This window comes from Zootermopsis nevadensis, unplaced genomic scaffold, assembly GCF_977971745.1.
Source record: "Zootermopsis nevadensis isolate Lab colony 2312 unplaced genomic scaffold, Znev_1.0 Znev_ptg000030l, whole genome shotgun sequence".
Lineage (NCBI taxonomy): Eukaryota > Metazoa > Arthropoda > Insecta > Blattodea > Termopsidae > Zootermopsis > Zootermopsis nevadensis.
The window spans coordinates 514393-534363 of record NW_028259162.1 but is presented as its reverse complement, the minus strand read 5'-3'; the positions used below and the strand labels follow the sequence as shown (position 1 = coordinate 534363).

At 43.9% G+C, this 19971-nt stretch overlaps 3 protein-coding genes across 8 annotated transcripts in view; 1 reads left to right on the top strand and 2 right to left on the bottom strand.

Moving 5' to 3' along the window:
- Glys (glycogen [starch] synthase) overlaps positions 1 to 19971 on the bottom strand; it is a 97924-nt gene that overhangs the window by 25824 nt on the left and 52129 nt on the right. The window lies entirely within an intron of this gene.
- LOC110833077 (acyl-CoA Delta-9 desaturase) lies at positions 462 to 10434 on the top strand. 6 transcript variants are annotated; one of them, XM_022070704.2, is made up of 6 exons: positions 462 to 572; positions 7417 to 7658; positions 7769 to 7899; positions 8447 to 8652; positions 9023 to 9217; positions 9941 to 10434. In XM_022070704.2, exons 1-6 carry the CDS (start codon positions 568 to 570, stop codon positions 10257 to 10259), a joined length of 1098 nt encoding a protein of 365 aa, XP_021926396.2. In that variant the 5' UTR covers positions 462 to 567; the 3' UTR covers positions 10260 to 10434. The 6 variants fall into 6 exon arrangements, with proteins under 6 accessions (XP_021926396.2, XP_087214779.1, XP_087214778.1 ...); XM_087358653.1 differs by lacking the exon at positions 462 to 572 and adding an exon at positions 1528 to 1637; XM_087358652.1 differs by lacking the exon at positions 462 to 572 and adding an exon at positions 1573 to 1710.
- Positions 11901 to 14712, bottom strand: LOC147872095 (peritrophin-1-like). Its single transcript, XM_087358656.1, has 2 exons — positions 14470 to 14712; positions 11901 to 12892 (listed from the first exon to the last, which is right to left on the bottom strand). The coding sequence occupies exons 1-2, from the start codon at positions 14483 to 14485 to the stop codon at positions 12429 to 12431; spliced, it is 480 nt and encodes a 159-aa protein (XP_087214782.1). The 5' UTR covers positions 14486 to 14712; the 3' UTR covers positions 11901 to 12428.

Below are 19971 nucleotides of genomic sequence, written 5' to 3'. Positions count from 1 at the left end.
GAGCTCCACCAGAGACTCACAAAATCAAGAAAATATCGAAACAGGATTAAAATATAGCACAGAGATCTCCAAACTGATTCTTAGCAACAGAAGGAAAACGAGGTCAGGTCGTGAGAGTGCCGTTGAGTTCCTTTCAGAATTTGTAAGTGGCGTTGAGTGTAGTAATTCCTTGCACAACGCTGCTAGTAGGCGCCCGGTTGAGCGAAGACAGCCCGCAACTCGCAGCGCAGGAGAGCAAACATTCTGATCACCTTACCGACAGGCATAAGGACTTTTGAGCGAGTAACGAAAGACAACAAAGCTGTTAGGGAAACTAACAAACAGAATCTATGTGTACAGCACAGCACAGCATGACGGAGCACACAAAGGGCGACTGAATGTCACTTATACAACACACAGTTGTGCTTTCATATGCACACAGCACACCTTCAGAATTCCCAAGGTTCAATATTGACATTGGCAGCTTCCTCGATAAATTGGTTTTATCGCTGAAAGGACTCAGTACGAAGTCAGAGGTCTCTTGGGGCACGCAGTTACGTCGCTTAGAAGAAACAGCTTTATCCCGGAATGCAGTAACGTATTAAATAGTGTGAATAATCGGAAATTAACGTGTTTTTGGTACCACGACTCGGTTCTCACTTCTTACTCGTATTCCTATCTAATGAAATTTATATAGGGTAATACAGGTAGACCTCGATTTACGCCGGGGATGCGTTCCTGGACGAACCGGCGTAAATTGAAACTCTTTTTATAATGTATATCAATGGGATGTCCCAGCACCCAAACATTTGACGAGTAATATAATTAAATTACATTTAAAGCTCTGAAATAACGTAAATAAAATAAAGGGAATTTAAAAAAATATATTTTACGCACTACCAATCGGCAATTCGTTGGTCCCCGCGATTGATGTGTACAGTCATCTCTGCTGTTATGCGATAGCTGCATTCATGTAAGACGCCGACCTATAGAAAATCGCGTAGTAAAAATAACCCCGGTACCTCCGCAGAGATTAAATTAGTCCTTCGAAAGTTTAAAGCACCAGGAATGAAATTGCATAAGAGAAAACTCGCATATGCAAAAGTTTGCATTTCACAAACAGCTTTTACCGATTCATCGATCTCACCGGAGCAAATTCGCGTTAACGAAAGAAACGTAATTGCAGAGATGACTGTGTTTATAATTTTTATTCAAAATCAGCGATGTAAGAATTACGATTTAGTATAAGAATCAGTACGAGATACATTGTAAAACGTTATAAATAATAGTAAAATATATTTTATTCACTTTCTGACTTGGTGGTTTCAAAATCGGCGTAATTCTGAATCGGCGTAAATCGAGGGCTACTTGCATCTGTCAACTGCAGGTCATTTCTTGTCCATTAAGAACCGAATATTTATGACAGCTCTGGAAGTCGCTGCGGTCAGCCGAATGACTTGATAATTATATGCAACAACAATACCCTGTTATCAGAGCCTACATCCTGTGTCTTTGGAATAATGAATGGTAAAGTGAATTGTAATTCGCGGGACACCATTTAAGTCTAAAAACTACTGAGAACAAAGGTTACTTTTTGACCCAAGCACATGATATGTTGGATGCATAAATATACAGGCCACAGTTTTGAAGTGCTTCAGGTACGTGAGAAAAGGAATTTGGGAGACTCTTAGAAACAGTGTTGGTGTGTGTGTGGAAATCTACAAAACTCACGTAGGTTACAGAGCAGTTAGCTGACTGACAAACAGGAAAGTTCTAAGATAAAAAGTTTTCTGGATGTTTTCCATCGTCTAATAAAATCATAAAACTGCTCGACGTTTCGGAGATGGGACTCTATCTCCGTCTTCAGGTGTACCTACTCAGCTATTCCCTATCTCCGGATTTAGTGTTATTGTTGTTACGGTGGATTTTAATGCCTTGTGGACTTCAAAGTAGGTACATTCCATTATTTGGGAGGAACATACTACCTCCAACTTCAGCCCTGAAGATGAAGGCAGACAAACCACTCCTATCTACTCTCTTTTTTTTAAAAAAACTGACATTTTCATCACTGTGAGAATCTCAAATGTCACACAACAATTAAGATATGTAAAGCGATCATGTGTCATACCATAGTGAAATTTAGTTTCATACTTACAAGGCGGAATTTGGCCACATTTTACCTGATCGCCATTCCATCACATCACTGACTTGACGCTTGGCAAAATCCAAAATTCTTTTGTGTCCAGGTAAGGTGGTCCTAAGTACAGTCCATAGAAATTACGTCTGATTTAATGTTGTCTTAACGAGGACCAATGAAATTTCAGCTGTGGGTGTTTCTGCCCACTGTCAATGGCACAGAATTTTACCTTTGTTCTTCAGCAAAGACGTTTCAGCTGAACCTTCTTGCCGTCAAGAATGCTGTACCACCGACATACAGACCTAGAGCTTGCCGCTTGTTCTTGAACAAAGAATTTTTAGGTGGACGTTGATTTAAGTTTTGTGTGTCTGTAGAATTTTTAAGTCTGTTACTATAGCAGAACGTTCTGAGCTGATCCTTACTAAGTTCAGCTGCAGCTCGTCAGGAGCAATCCTCATGGACGGACGCAAAATTCTGTAGGCATTTTTCTCGCCAGAGCAGCTTTACGAGCACAGCAGATCACAGATGAACGAAGTCTCTTTCCATCCTGAGTGATGATAATATTTTGATATGAATAAGTTAAGTGCAGTTTATATAAAGATGTTAAAAAGTGCTTCTTTTTTCAAAACAGGCACCTGAGAAGATTCCGACATTGATCATTTCGGTAAAATCGTATCCGAAACAATACGACAGACCGTGATGTGTTGGTAGCATAATTAGTCACCGCGACTCGCGACTAGGTGACTACGGAGGTATGACTTCAGACGCCCTAACCGGGAATTCTTTTCACAAGCTGTACCTTCCACATTTTCTTCTCAAACAAATATATAAATCATGACGGTGATCATAACTCATAAGCGTCTTGAGTGGATGTTCCAGTGAAAGATTTCTTCTTGTGTGCACTCAAAGCGAGTATATTGGCTGCGACGTGAATACTGAGGGCTGGGAAGGCGACGCCTCTACCCACAGCGGCCGTACCACGGTATTCAAATGTCTGTTCGCTCTTGACCACGGAGTGTCCATTTTCAATCTAGCTACAGCGACACGGAATGCCGCGAAACTGGATACAATATTTTGACGTAAATATGTCTATATTTTAGGGTCAGTGTTATTCGGCAAAAATGTTACGAAAAAGTGTAACTTCATTGTTATGTTACCTAGGAAACCTCATCTGTTTACTCGGCATTGTTGTTACCTATAAAACATTACCTTACATTACATTCAGCTACCACAGACCCATCTTAAGCGTAACTAATTCAAGTTAATTAAGCAATGTCTTAATCAAACTTTACTCAATTGTAAAGCATGTATAAAGGAAATATTTAGAATAAAGCCAATATATAAACTTCCTTTCCGTGTAGACGTATTTACGTCAAAACTGGTATTTAGAACTATGTCAAAGACCACGTACAGCGCATTATAGGTTCAAATGTCTGTGTCCATTTTCAGTCTAGCCACAGCGACGCCAAATGCCGCGAAACTGGATACAAACCCTGGTATTTAGAACTAGGTCAAATTATAGGTTCAAATCGCGACCCTTCGGCGACGTTCTTTGCTTTTCTCATTGATGTATAGTAAGTTCCACTCTTCAGATTTCAGAATTTTGAGAGGTATATCTAATGACAGTTCCCGGTTAAAGTCACTTAGCATTCAAGCGTAAATATTAAGATGGCTGTCTTCCGGTTTGTTGCGCCGTGTAGTCTGGTAGAAGTTTACCGACGTTTCAGAGGTCCTTGCAACCTCTATCATCATCTCTCATCGCCCTGATTATGGAGGCAGCAGGAACCCCTGAAACGTCTACGAGACTATGGCGCCCCTGAATACAGCCGTCTTTAAACTCGCCGCCATGAGAACGTGACATCTCTCAACAATTTAAATGTGTTCTCACGTCTGAAATTTTAGGTTCTCATAGCAAAGATGCGATCGTGTCTCTTGGCTTTGGTGCCGCGCGGCCATTAGGCAGGAGACGAACTGGGGTTTCGGATGACTACGTGGCGTCCAAAATTCAGGAAACGACCCTCAAATCGCAGCTGCAGCTACGTCGTTCGCCCGAACCTCGCATTTCGTGCAGAAAATCCGGAATTCATTTGATCGTAACAGCGAACAACATTCCTTACACATTTTCATCTCTGCATGAGATCTGAGGTTCCCATGTTTCGTCTCCTGAGTTGCAACGCCTTGTGGACTTGTAGGCGCGTGGATACCGACGTTTCGGAAGAACACGCCGCCTCCATCTGCAAGTCCACGTGGAACTGCAGCCCAGAAGACGAAGACCAGGGTGAGGATGGAATTTCTTGAACCACCGAGCGTGACTCGCGGGGATCGGTTTACTTAAACGTCATGACACAATTATCACGCGATGTTCTATTAATATTGCGGCCAGAATGATTAATCACAGCGTCGTAACAACAGACGCCTCCCTCCCTCCCTCCACTTTCCTTGTAGCAGCCAACACCTCCGAAAAACCCAACAACCGAGTCCCGTGAACAACAGTTGTTAAGAGTTTGACATTCGTCTAATTTACCGTCGTCTGGACCAATCAAAGCCATTCAGCAGCTGTTATTGTAGGTTAACGCTGCAAAATAAGGAAGGAATCGTATCCAACAATTACACCCGTTATCCTCACACGTGCAAGCTGAATGGGAAACATCACGCCACGGCTAAGACTGGAGCATTAGCCCCTTACGTCATCAGATGGGGTGACGAATGAGTAGGTCGGCGAGCGTTGGCAGTAGGACAGTCGCCAGCCGGCAGAGAAGTCGAACTGCAGGGTAGAACAGCGGTACGTGCCACACAGCTTTTCCGTGTTATAGCTGTAAGTACGGGTTTGCAACATGTGGGACGCACACCAATGAAACAAGAAAATGTCTGCAAATTTTTGTGTCTTTCTGACGACTCACGTTGGCTGAGTATCTATTCTACAAAGTTAGGAATTTTTGCGGTAAGGGTGGAATTTACATCGGGGTGGTTCTGCTATTTATTTAATGAATCGCGATTTCTGTAGGCAGTACTATATATACTACACAGCAACCAATGACAGGCTGACAGTGAATTACGAATTGGAGATTGTGTGGAAGGAAGCGGCTGTGGCCTACTTAAGGCATTGTCCCGAAATGCTCAGTGAGGAACGCGAATCGACAGTGGTAGGTTAGGTTAGGTTAGGTCGAAGTGCAAGGTAGAAGATTCACAGGTGTAGATGGCAGGCCTGTCACTTGGGGCACAGCACGCGTTCTTTTCTGAGGATTTTGGTGGCATTTCTGCGTTTCAGAAGTTGAACCGAGGAACGCCAGGCCAACCTTACAGCATGACGTCGTCAGCTTTCCCGCGTCTCTCCTAAGGAAATCAATCGTAAAATGACAACCGATTTCCGGGACCTTCCGAATACGACGCGAAAGCGCTCAGCAACTCGGCCACGACGTTCAGTAATTACCTCCTGAAACGATATTTCATGAATACCGGCTACTGATGTCGCCTTGAGCATCGGGCGGATGTCCGACACAGACTTGGCCCCAAGCAGCGCACAGCTTCTCCTCTCCACTCGAAAGGCCGACAGATTAATAATAGTTCCGTCTACGAAACGTACTTCGTGTTCTGTCTGCCTTCTGTTCGAGCATGTTTCGCGCCGACAAACATTCAGTGACTTCGCCCGAGAACAGCTGAGAAACGCGTGTCGAGTTATTCTTGTCCGATTTTGACCAAAACTGGAAAATGCAGACAGATTTTAGAATAAAAAAAAAACACGAAAATCCGTTCCGACACGTTATCGCCTATCTGAGTATTCCCCGGTGTCACGTACACTTACATCCGACGTTTCGGACGGCAGCTGTGCAGAGTGCGCATTCAGGGCGGCGTAGTGCCCTGTGACAAGGACCCACAACCACTTAAGACATGAACTGACCTTGGTTTAATTACATCGGCCTTGAACAGGGCACATAGCGCTGTGGTCTACTGTTGCATATCGCACGTTTCGAGATGCTGAGAAACGTCGACTAATCTCGCATCAGTCGTAAATTTTCGCTTATCTCGACCTGAAGAAGACCCTTCCACAAGGTCATCTTGAAATCCGTAGATAACTGCTTTAGTAAGCTGTACTAGTGCCTGAGATTCCCTATCAATCTTTCACGTGCTGGAGTCACTTATACATGTAAAAGCTGAGGGAAAGGGTCAAGGTCATCACCAGTGGTCAGGCTGCTTCCTCGTGCCTCTTACAAAGCAATTCATTCACGACCACTTGTTCGTCGTGTCCTTGATAACAAGCTCACCATTATCCTAGGAAATACATACACGCAGACACGCCATGTTGATAGTGACCACAAATTTGTTTCAGCTCAAAATCCTTGCCCTCCAGGAACGCAGGCGTATCATAACATAAAACAGCGCATTCGATGATAAGCCGGTGTGCGTTTATCACGAATTCTAATTACGAAAGATTCAACTCCGCCTTTTTCTAACTATAACGTAAGAATTTTACAATTTCTTACAAACAAACAAAAATTCGCGGCACACGAGAACTTGCGATGGGACGGTTGTTATGGATGCGAGACCAGCAAAGTGTCGGGACCTAGGGCGTTATTATGTGGATGACTTCGAAGCAAAGCTGGAATGAGCAGACCGGAAGAACTCGGAGATACATTCATTTATTTATTCCAATGCCACTTCGTCCGGAACGAATCTCTGTTGAAGCCACCCGGGACTGAGATCTCGTATCCGCGGTGAAAAACCACCGCCTATTCGCCTGTCACGGAAATTACTGAAACACATTAAAACCTGTTATTTCATTACACTAATCACAGTCTCATTTTGTTAGCGCTTCGAGCGAGCGAGCGAGCTTTTGTCGACTCGACTAACCTAACCTAACCTAACCTAACCTAACTTAATCTAACCTAACCTAACCTAACCTAACCTAACCTAAGCTAAGCTACCCTAACCTAACCTAACCTAAGCTACCCTAACCTGACCTAACCTAAGCTACCCTAACCTGACCTAACCTAAGCTACCCTAACCTGACCTAACCTAAGCTACCCTAACCTAACCTAACCTAAGCTACCCTAACCTAACCTAACCTAAGCTACCCTAACCTGACCTGACTTAAACTGTGTGCGCGCATGATATCGCATCCCTTGTTGTCTTACTCCCGACCGACTGTCAACACCAATCACACCAATTGATGCAGGGGAAATGGTTCGTTGTCTGAGTAAAATGGCGCTGAAAGCTTGCACTATGAGTCAAGCTAATTAATCATTACAAACTAATCCTCTCATCATCCATTTCTTAACGCAGTGTCGTCGTGATCTTTGCAGACACATCACTGCCGCCGATGCCATGGCTCCAAACTCGAGTTCTGTCACCGAAGACAGAGGTGCAGGAGACACAGCGCATGCGCCACAGAACGAAAGGAGGGGCGCAGGCGCAGAACCATACCCGAACTACAGAACGGAAGTCGTGTGGCCCAATGTTGTTGTGCACGCTTATCTCAACTTGGCTGCCCTCTACGGAGCGTACCTGATGTTCACTTCGGCTAGGTTACCCACAGCTATATGGGGTGGGTGTGTTCATAATTGGTATAATCAGAAACTTGCTACAACTTTAAATACATTAATTGCTACAATAAAATATCTGCCGATGTCGAACGTAACAACAATCCTGTTTCAGCCTTCATCTTGTACGAGGCAGGGATCCTCGGCATCACGGCTGGGGCGCACCGCCTCTGGTCTCATCGTGCCTACAAAGCAACATGGCCGCTGAGGGTCTTCCTCGTGCTCTTGCAAACTCTGGCTTTCCAGGTACGACAACTCTCTCTCTCTCTCTCTCTCTCACGCGGCAGGAGCGCAGTGAATGAATGCGGATGTCTTCCGGGATGTTGAGCCCAGACAATTCGCCCTAATGACTATAGATAGGCAACAAGCACGTCAACGTATGTCAGGCCACGCGGCGCACCATCCCGGAAGACAGCCATCTTCATGCACATCGGAATGAGGACGTGAGACCTCATTTAATTAAAACGCGACAAACGGCGAATATATATAAAGGACAATTTACATTGCGTTAAAATTTACATCTCAGACTGCGCCACAACGCAGTGGTGATTTGCAGCACTACCTGCTCAGTTTGAATCTGGTTTTGTTTCTTGAGATCTCCCCCAACTGCGTAACTTTCATCGCGTCCAATGACACGTGACTGATGTTAACGGATTGAAACGGACAGACAGACTTTTGTTTTCAAGTACGAAATAACGGAGAAAAGCACGAGAATTCCAGTAGCTTCAAGAATTGTAACATTAAAGTGAAGAGTTTTTTTATCTCTCTATTTTTTTTTTTTTTTTTTTTGCAGACTTCAGTGCACGAATGGGTTCGCAATCACAGGGTGCACCACAAGTTTAGTGACACAGATGCCGATCCTCATAACGTGAATCGCGGTTTCTTCTTCACCCACTACGGCTGGATGTTGACAAAAAAACATCCGGCTGTTAAGGAAAATGGCAAGAAGGTTGATTCTTCAGACCTGGATGGAGACCCCTTGCTCATCTTCCAAAAGAGGTCAGTATTATTCTGACTTCAACCAAAACGTTTATGTAGACGCAGAAGAAATTGTTCGATAAGAAATGAGGAACTGCTTTTCCACTGTACAAGGTCTTACTGAGCAGCCTGCATTAACCAGTTGCTTAAAGGTAAGTCCACGCTGCTGACGTTCGTGTTCGGGCTGCTGAGAAAATCCGTGTGTACAGGGGACTCTGCAGCGAACCTGTCGAGGCCATGGCTCCGGGCTTGGACTGTGGTTCGTGATATCGTCCACATTCACAGACAGCGAGCGTGAGCAGTGTGGACGGCGTAAATTGTGTTTGAAGGCATCGGTCAGTGGCCGAGCATACATCGCGTAAGATCTCTTACATGATCATTATCTTTGCAGATACTACATGATTATCATGCCTATTCTGTGCTTCGTGATACCAACCGCAGTCCCTGTGTTTGTGTGGAACGAAACTTGGTCAAATGCTTACCACATCGCTGCTGTAATGCGACAAGTCATCACACTTCACATGACTCTCATCACTAACAGCGTCACACATTGGCCGGATACGTGGCGAAAAAGACCGTATGACAAGTAAGTACTGGAGTACACTTCGTCTGGATCAGATAACAGGACGATCGGTCTCAATTCGTCGTCTGCGAAGTCAGTTGCCTCTTGACGTGTGAACACAACATGGTTCTTCAGGTCGAGAGTCTCGCGCACAACCTTCAGTGACACGCGTCATCCTAGCGTCTTCGATATAAATCTCCTTTTCTTTTTGTAAAAAAAAAAAGTTGTCAGTGGAACGACGGTTCCGGAGAATTTGACGTAAATACGTCTATACGGAAAGGAAGTTTATATATTGGCTTTATTCTAAATACTTCCTTTATAAATGCTTTACAACTGAGTAAAGTTTGATTAAGACATTGCTTATTTAACTTGAATTAGTTACGCTTAAGATGGGTCTGTGGTAGCTGAATGTAATGTAATGTAACGTTTCCTAGGTAACCAGGTTACACTTTTTCGTTTCACTTTTTTGCCGAATGACCCTCCCTTATAGATGTATTTACGTCAAAAAAAATTGCAGGCACATCCCTTACACGCACGTATCTAATTGGTGAAGTACTGCTCCTTGTAATATCAAAAGTTTCATATTTCATTTTAATAATATATTACAAACGCGATCCCTGCATCAACGCCCCGTTAATTTCAACGGGCAGGTCTTTTCTTCCGCGATATCTTCTGTTCTATGATGACACACATGTTCACGCCGTGTTCCTCGTCTTCATTTCTAAGAGACGCTTTTGTTCCTTGCAGGAGGATCTGTCCGTCAGAGAACTTCTTCGTCTCCTTACTGACGCTTGGCGAGGGCTGGCACAATTTTCACCACGTGTTTCCCTGGGATTACAAAACGTCTGAAATCGGGTACAACCGCATCAACCCGACCACTCACTTCATTGACTTCTGCGCGCGCATCGGGTTGGCCTACGACCTGAAGACAGTGCCGACGTCGATGGTCAAGAGGCGAGTTCAACGCACGGGCGACGGCACCCACGAACTCTGGGGCTGGGGCGACGCGGACATGAGCGAGGCGGAGAAGAAGATGGTCCAGGTCGTCAACGAGAAGGCGACATAGCGAGGAGCACGTCGCCGTTTGTGAACGAAAGACGGAAACAAACAATCTGGTGACGGTTTGGTTTTCACGAATGTTGCTACAGGCACGTCTCTGTCATAACGCTAGTAGCACCTCTGACTCCACTGTATCTGAAACTCTGGTGAAGGAGAAAAATACACTTTCTACTGAAGTGCAACCATCCGAGTCTGGACTTGGCTTTTATTTAATTTAGAAGATGTCCGATTTGAAAAGTACAAGCCCTCTTGGATTTTCCTATCCCTAATCCGTTCTGGGTTCAAGTCATCCCCACATCACAAACTAACAAAGACTGGACAGTCGGACACTTACAGCCCTAACCCACCTTGAAGACGGCAGTTAAGGTCGAAACACGTACTGCAGCATGATACAATAAAATGTGTGTAGACAATAATAATAATTGCAACTGTATTTATCGCACACCAGGATACACATTGTAAAATTACAAATCCACAATGAAAACAAATGTTCATCACCTAAAATCAATTTTCATTTCATTTCATTTCACAAGATTCAGACTTCAGTTTACTAATCTTTCTTACTAATTACAATCACAGTTTCAGTTATTGGCACACGTTTAAAGTATGGTGTTGCCATAACAACCACCTTGCTTTTATTCAGATACTCCAGGCAAATGCCGGGATAGTACCTCAAATCAGGATCAGGGCCGCTTCCTTCCACATCCTTTCTGAGTCATTATTCACCGTCGTCTTGTCATCCGACGCTTTCTGGTACACGTACTGAAAGCGTCCTTGAACAAACCATGAGGACGGAAAACGCGTTAAGAATGTCTCAGTCGACTCTCATACAAAGCCGGAGGTGAAGACTTCGCGTTCTTCACCTTCACGACACCTTCCAGAAAATTTTAAAAACTTCAAAACAAACTCGCAAATGACATTGTAGGCTGTTTCACGTTACGGAACTTTCCATGCACAGCGCCTGGCACGTGAATATACGTCAATACGTAACAAGTAATGTACGAAGCAAGTTTATCCCAAAGGAGGTTTCTGGAAACATTTGACTTCGGTATATCATACAGGGAGCCACGGTGGTCTAGCGGTTAGAACGCTGGGTTCTCGGGTTCGATTCCCGGCGGTGCCCGAATTTATAACTTGTGTTGGGCAAGGCCGTGGTCTAGGCAACACGGAGTTTTCCTCCGTGGCATCCCAACAATTACTCCATTCACACACAGAAGAAGGCAATGGCAAACCACTTCTGGATCATCTGCCAAGAACGTATATGAACAGGTCCCAGTCCGAGAAGAGAAAAGGATGGAAGGATCCTGTTCATATGGACCTGTCGTCAGACAGAACACTAAATAATAATAAGATGAGGTGGTCTAGCGGTTAGAACGCTGGCCTTGTAATCCTGGGGTCTCGGGTTCGATTCCCGGCGGTGCCCGAATTTATAACTTGTGTTGTGCAAGGCCGTGGTCTAGGCAACACGGAGTTTTCCTCCGTGGCATCCCAACAATTACTCCATTCACACACAGAAGAAGGCAATGGCAAACCACTTCTGGATCATCTGCCAAGAACGTATACGAACAGGTCCCAGTCCGAGAAAAGGATGGAAGGATCCTGTTCATATGGACCTGTCGTCAGACAGAACACTAAATAAAAAATAAAATATCATACAGATCATTTTATTTGTTTTCATTGTAACTTACACAACGATTACACATCCATCACGCACTCTACTTACTCATTTTAGCCACAAGTAAACATTAGAACAACAAGAAATAAAATATAGTTCACTTAATGATAAGCAAGTTTCTTGCTCAATTAAGCAAATTCTGAAGAATTAACACACATAACAAAAGATTAATAAACTACTGCAGATGTGTCCCGGGTACAATTTCTAAAACCATATTCAGAATCTCTTATTACGTGCTAACATTAATGGACAATATTTGGACAACCGGGAAGCAATCGGACAGGAAGTTGTTAGAATTTCTGCCACAGGAGATGCCATAGGGAATGATACATCTCAGTTTTGTGGACGAACGAGGTTGGGGGTGGAAGCAAGCGCACGCCATTTTATTCCGTTCATCCAAACACGGAATGGACTTTGGCCAAACTGTCAGCGTAGGCCAATCTGGGACACACCTCACTACGTCAAACCCCGCGGTCGCAGCTTCAAACCAAACGCGTGTGGTTAAGGGACTGTCGTCTGGCCAGTTAGGAAGGAAACGCTGGAACAATTTACATTGGCGGGGTAGTCACACACGCTGACCTTGGGGTTGAAGTGGAGACCAGGTGCGCACTCCATGCAGTACACCCTTCCACCATGACACTGATAGTAGAAGCGACAGTCGTTGGGGTTTGGGACGTACACGTGTGCTGAGGGGTCAGCATTCTGGCAGGTCTGGGCGGAACACCCCGCGTTCTGAGGCCAATCGCACGAGTTGGCCTTGGAGTTCCAGTGCAACCCGCTCGGGCAAGACATGGCCACTGGAGACTTATGGTTGCAACGGTAGAACTCCGTGCAGTTGCACACGTTTGGGAAGAAATCCATCTGGCGCTGAGAATCGCTTGGCGCACAGGTCACGTAAGACGGAACGCAGTTCCCTCCGTTCGGATGCAGTACCAGGAGCAGTGACAGAGTTGCGAACGCTCGATCTGTCGGTACAAACATTTTTTTAAGACGGCCGTCTTCTGGATTGCTGCGCCGTGTAGCCTGCTGCCTCCATCATCGCCCTGTCGTAAGTGCCTACCGGACTACACGACGCAACATCCCAGATGACCGCCATCTTTATACTCGTCAAAAAATTTCCCATCCTAACATTCACTTCCCTCTTCTTCACAGTCCGCCACTGGTCCCTATCCCAAGCCAGATTAGCCCAGTCCATACCCTAGGTGAAGGTCCATTGTAATAATATTATCCTTCCCTTTATGTAAAAGTGGCATCTTCTCTTCCAAATTCCCCGCCAAAATTTTGTATGCAATTCTCATCTATCCCACGAGTGCTTCATTAACAGCTATCAATAAACTGTGAGTGTTTACCTGTTAACATGTTATTATTGAAACAGGATATTCATTAACAAACAACGGGAAGGATCGATTATGAGCCCCGTCCTTTATCGCCGTCAGTTCAAATTGTCTACAAATTTCAGTACGATGCACGGTCTCACGGTGCCATTCAACCAATGCTTCCGTGCGCTTCGATCTTGGTCGGTAATAACATCCGCGTCATAATGACCACAACAGGAAATCCTGAAGGTTCATGCCTAAAGATGGAGGCAGTCTGTCCCTCCGAAACGCTGGTTCAAAAGGCGTTACTACCCAGAAGACCAACACACACGTCATGAAATTTAATTACACACACAATTCAAAGTCGACAGGCTACTAGAAGTTTGTATGAGCAAATTCTACCCCGGGAAAAACATCCCCGACTTCACAAGTCACGTCACGTTTACTCTCCCTTTTATTTTGTTGCCTACGCTCATAAATACGAATTATGCGGCCAGGCGAATTTCTGCACTGTCAAATTTAGCTCAAATACCGTCTCATGATTCGTATTTAGGATATATGCTTTGATTCACGTTTGCACAAAACACATTAAAAAGTTACAGACCTCTAGCAAATCATTAAGATTTAATTACGGGAACTTACTATCTTCCAACAAATATGTGAAGATGAGAGATTATGAACTTCTCCAAAGTGTAGTAACAAATCAGATTCCGAGTTCAAACTCTGGAGCGTCAGTGAATTTTTACGAAGTTTCATAAGGCCCTTTCTACTGAACCTAGAGTTCAGGATTCGTGGCTGTAAACCAGTTTAATACGGGCCGAGTTACCTCAAAGTTCACATATTGACGTATCGCTTTGCAGTCAGATGATTTATCGCAAACACAGAGTCTCCGAAAGAAATGAAGGTTAGAAAATGACCTCAGTCTTCGAAGTCTGGACATCCACAGCCCATTTTAGTTCGCTGCGCTGTGTCAAAGTGCATTGTCAAATTCCGTTTAATACAGTTTAATTGATAAACTACTCGTTATGAAATTGGACAGTCAATTTTCCGATTATGCTAATTAATGTACACTCTTACTTTTTACGAACTTTAACGTCGCTGGCACCAAATACTAATGCACCGCCGTGCATCAGCGGAAGCTGCTTCTGTCTGAAGATTCTAAAATTACATTAAAATTGTCGATCCTGTACTGTGTTTGTAATGGAGCTAGTTGTCTTCATACTCACTCATGAGAGGCTCCATCTTCACGGGCAGAGAGACAACTGGTGGTTTTCAGTGCGTATCTGATGCTCTTTTATTCTCGATTTTTCCCCCTTCCATGTCCCAATCAATTTATCCACTAACTGTAATCTGCTCTTAAATAAGGAATTATCTTGAAAGTGCGCTGCTTATTACAGGGTGTCCAAACTAGTAATACTGAAATGCACGTAAACGTTGCTTTTCTGTTTGCATGTGCTTCACTCCTTCAGTATTTCTACGAGACTTACGCTGACCACAAAAAACGCAAATATTATTAAACGTTGTTAAAAAAAAATACGAAAAATGGTGACAGTACGATACGAGACAAATCGACCTAACCTTCCGGACACATCATCGCGGCTCGTTGTAACTTTCTTCACTTGAGCGTCAGACTAACAGAGGCCGCACTAGGACCGGAACGCAGGTACGTCGTTCCACAGTCAAACCCTTCGCGAGAAATGTCGTCTGATGTCTGTTTTTCGAGACACTGGTTTCTTCAAGCGACGACCCAAGAAACTCACGCCTTTTGTGAAAAGTGGAAACTCGTCCCTTATAGCCCCTCACCACACTCAGCCAGATCAATCCACTCATACCCGCCACCCCTCTCTGTTTCTTTAGAAAAGATTTTAATATTACCCGACCCCGCCTAGACCTAGGAAGTCCAATCAGTCTCTACCATTGGCGTTTCAATCTGTCGCCTTTCCCACTCATATAATTCTCCTAATATTTGGTGAATGGAACAAAGTATGAAGCTCCTCACTGCGCACTTTTCTCCAGTTTCCTATCATTCCTTCCCTGAGCGCCCTCTTCTGGGACACTCTCAATCTGTGTTCTTTCCTTAACGCAAGAGACCAAGTTTCACACCCATACAAAACAAAGGTCAAACGACAGCCCCCCCCCCCCTCAAACCTTGGTACTTCACTCTCATTTTCTTGGTTCATTCTTAACGCCCACGCCCACAAGCAGTTACCAGTCACAGCAGAATTAACTAACTAACTGACTAGATTCCTCAGGAAACCCGAAGGTTCATCACCGAATTAACCAAAGCCCTCCACCGGACCCTGTCCTGGGCCAGCAAAATCCAGTCTCCTTCAACTCCTATCTCTCAATGATCCCGCTTAATATTATCCTCTCATCTACGTCTAGGTCTCCACAGCAGAATTAACCCTCCAAATAAGGACGAAGCCCGGTAACATTTGTATTTCTCGAATTACCATATTTCTCGGCCCACATTTGCGAAAAACCTTGTAGTGACCACTGACCAATATAAATTAATTTCATGCTAATCCCTTGATCACGGCGTTTTCAAGTTACGTTATAATGCCAATATCATCTGCTCGCGTTATCTACTTTCATTGGGCATTGCCTATATCTTTAATTAGATGTACAAGCCACGGGCTTAAGTCATAATTACATGCTTCATACGAGAAATTACAAACTCAATCAAGAGACATGAAACACTTCAATACAATAACTAACCACTGTGACCGTTTGCTTACGGATTAATTTATTTCTACTAATTGAAATAATTAATACGAACCGAGAAATTAACATTTCCACTGATGTCAAAACACGGCTATTATTAGAATCCAACGCGAAGTGATCGGGGCGATGATGCAACAGCATCAGTTCGTATCAGTTGATATTGATCTTTTGACATAATCGCGTCGCTTTTGAAACTCTAATTACGACTAAAATCATTGAACACGTCGATTTAGTCGTTCGTGGTGCAGAGTGACAAGCACTGTACAGCACGCTCCATAAGAATTGATCGCAGTGAAATGCACCCCTCGCCGGTCGCTGAATAAATTTGACACTGCCAATGTTCCCAAAACAAAAACATCGGACACAAAAATTGAAAATCCCGGTTGTAAAAGACAAATGCAAAACCCGCGGATATCGGGGCCGGGGGGGGGGGGGGTGATGTACTTAGAAGCAAGGGGCTTTCCGCCGCTACCTTCATTGTAGATTACGTGCTTGATGCTCCTGGCAGTTTATCACTGTGGGTGCAAAGCAACTGCTGTTTGGTAGACAAGACGATCATCAAGGCACTGAATATGGCCACAAATTCTGTTGGGGTCGACTTTAGACAGTTTTAGGAAGCGCAGGTTTCGTGAGAACGAAAAAGGTGAACGAGTTCGCTACGCTGCGTGGGTGACGTCTTTCAACAGTCAAACATGCTGACTTATTTTAACGAAATTTGGTCATTGGAGGTTGTGAGGTGGGTCACAGTTTCGATTAAATGATTTGGCAAATAAAAAAGTTTGGAAAGTGGACTCCACCGTGAACGAGCGTTCTAAAGAAACAGATCCGGCTGATTTTCTGATAAGATTTCATTGCATCTTAATAAAGGCGTTACAGTCAGCCGGAGAGATAACTCCGCCGAGCAAAAAGCTCCGACCATATTCTTCGGTTCAGTTCGCGTTGACTTCACACAGCGACGGAAAGTACAAACAGCAACAATTCAGAGACAACGCAAACTTTGAGCAGAGAGTGCCTGATCTAATCAACAGCTTCAAAAGTTCTTTGTTCGTGTAGAACTCACATCCTCTTACACTCCAGCACCACGTCTGAGACATACAACTCTATAAGAACAGCAACTGAAAAATGGTGTTTATACAACATTTAAACAGTACAAGAAAATCAGCGAAAAAATATCATGAATTTCTTCAATTCTGCCCATTTTGTATTTGTGTCATAAAATGGGATTCAGATAAATGTTCAGTTTTACCCGCGACCCTCATATCTCAGAAAAAATAAAAGCGAGAGCCCACGATCTGTAAGAACAAATACCGAAACTACAGCATACACGTTTCGGGGGCACCGTCACACTGCCTTCTTCACTTCAACACTTCTATAAGAGTAGCAGCAGCAGCCTGACACTGTAAGTGCTTTATTATAATCACACGACTAATCACATTACTGAGCTGACAAGAACAAATTTAATCTCAGTCAACGTTTTAACTTCTATGCCGAATGGGGAAAACTCGAACCACGTGGCTGGCAACACGCAACACACGTGCACACGCGGTCAAAGAGAGGCAGAGAGAGAGAGAGCTTGCGATACATTACACAAGTCGGGTTAAGCCACCAATTAGACTTGTGTCGAGATTACGGACTGAAGATTCGATTCGATTCCCTCTGCCCCCAACGTCCAGACCGGCGCTGGAGGCCACTCAACCTCCATCGGTTCCAGGGGTCCTTCCTCGGGAATTCACGACCGGTTGTGAAGCTATTCACTCATCTCGATCACACTTTCAGGTTAAGAATACGTGGAGCTTTACCTCCACGCCTACCATTCATCTGCATCACACGGTGCTTATTTAAGCACCAGGGACAACCCCGTCTTGTCCTGACGAATTCGACGGCGTCGTCTTTGAAGACTAAATAAAACATTGAGACGGAAGTTGGCAATGCAGAGAGTGGGGGGGGGGGGGGGGGTTTCCATCTGGCCAAGAACGGGGGCTGGCGGCGGGCTCACGGTGAGAAACTTAGACTCCATAAAAGACGATAGATTAGCTGAACGTATTATCAGCTTCTGTTGGACTATGCACTGTGGAGCCTTTTATCGGGCACGCGAGTCCCAGGCGATGTGCCATAGAAACAGCTCCACTGAACGCGTTTGTTGGCATCGAACACCTACATTCGTTCGCAGGAGCCCTTAGTGCGTAATACATTTTCTTCAACGGCTCACAGGACACGACCACGGTTTGAAAGGGATCTTGAATCAAAGAGCCTGTTGTATCCAAGTTTTCCTACGATTTCTTCCCGGAACACGACAAACTTAAGAAACCCCAGAAGGTGGGATCGCTTTCTGGCAACAGTGGATTCATTATGACAGACTGAGATCAATAACTACCACGCCCTGAAATACGTATGGAGGAGTGGATGTATAGCTCCACGCATTCTTATAACCTCTGCACTGGACGGAGGCGCGGTCTTAAACGAGGTAAAACCAGAGAACTGATGACTTCCAATCCCACTTCAAAGCAAACGCTAAATACGTACTTACAAACGAATTCTCACGTACGACTTTGCTTTAAGGAATGCAATTGTGGGCCAACCAAGATGATGGAAACAAAACACAAGTGAAAAATGATATATTTAGCAACTGGCAAACGTAATTCTGGTCAACAACGAAATCCGTCGTCATGAGTCCATGACTCCTCCACCACGCCCAAACCTAACATCAGTAAATTAAATTAATAATAAAAAACAATTGCGGAATATTTACTTAACAATAAAATGCAGATTTATTTTGCATCTATAAAAAAAATCTTTAATGATTACCAAAAGGTCAGAACACGTCACACTTACAAGCCCATTAAAATGCATCAAACATTTAAATACAATAACGTGGTACACTGATTCATTATGCAGCAGAACTGTCCTGTTATTTGGTAGCACTATGACCTTTTTATCCATTATCTAATATTTACAAACACCGAATCAATTCCAAGGGTAACTTCAAACGACAAACAGACACTTTAAAATTTTATGCCAGATACAGTCAGAAAAAAAACCCATTAAAATACGCATAAGTACACTGAGACAGACCCAAACAGTAAAACATGATAAGGCATCAACAAATACCAGTTTCCAAACTGGGTCCAAATTTGGAAGAGAAAAGCTTTAAAGTGGGGGTACAATGAGGGTCATATCAAAACGTTCGCGTGTTTTGTTCCTATTTCGTGGCTTCCAGGGATCGGGTGAATGAAGAGCATCCACAAAATAGCCCGTCTCCGATTTCCCCTTACATCTTTCTCTACGATATCGAACGCTTGTTAAATATTCTAAAAATGTAGTCACTCTGTGACTGAACGTTGCAAGACGCACGCATTCCGAAATGACATTTCTGACACAAGACAAGCTCAGTAATAATATGCAAGTAGCCAGCCACGGCTGTACCAGCTCCGTCCAATAGAAATTAAATATGGAGCATAACGCTTACAAATACGCTAAACTTTTAGAATAATTACTCAGTCACAAAGCACAGAAAGTTTCCTACGAAAAAATAAAGTGTGTTTTGCCACCAGGGAAACGATTCTGCTGGACTCTGGCGGTGTTAGATGAAGACTCAAATTTTATACAGACGCAGGTAGAACACACGCATGGACTTCGTATCACAAATGACAGAAATCAAATATTAACATCCGGTCATTCTAAGCCAGGTATGTCCTGAAACTCTGCTTAAAACTGAGAAAATTACAACTACCTGCATGCAACGTATTTGAAATACTGTTTGAATATTTTTTTCTAAAAATTATATCAATTATTTGATATTTTCTATTAGTGATAAACTATATTTTTCAGTGAATGTACTTTCCTTCCTTGAGTGAAAGTAATGTTAGGGAGGAGCCTCAAAGTGTCTGGGGTGTTGGCAACCACCTCTAAGGCAGGTCCACATTCATCGCTATGAACGTGGACACTTGTGACCGGTACAGTGGGCACGCAGCCATGGCTCTGAGGTCCCCAAAATATCTGTTGCG

Coding starts and splice junctions, on each gene's coding strand:
- LOC110833077 (XM_087358651.1), top strand. CDS start 1,910: ATGCCTTGTGGACTTCAAAGTAG. Junction 1,933..7,416: donor CCTTGTGGACTTCAAAGTAG/GTACATTCCATT, acceptor TGATCTTTGCAG/ACACATCACTGCCGCCGATG. Junction 7,659..7,768: donor GTTACCCACAGCTATATGGG/GTGGGTGTGTTC, acceptor ATCCTGTTTCAG/CCTTCATCTTGTACGAGGCA.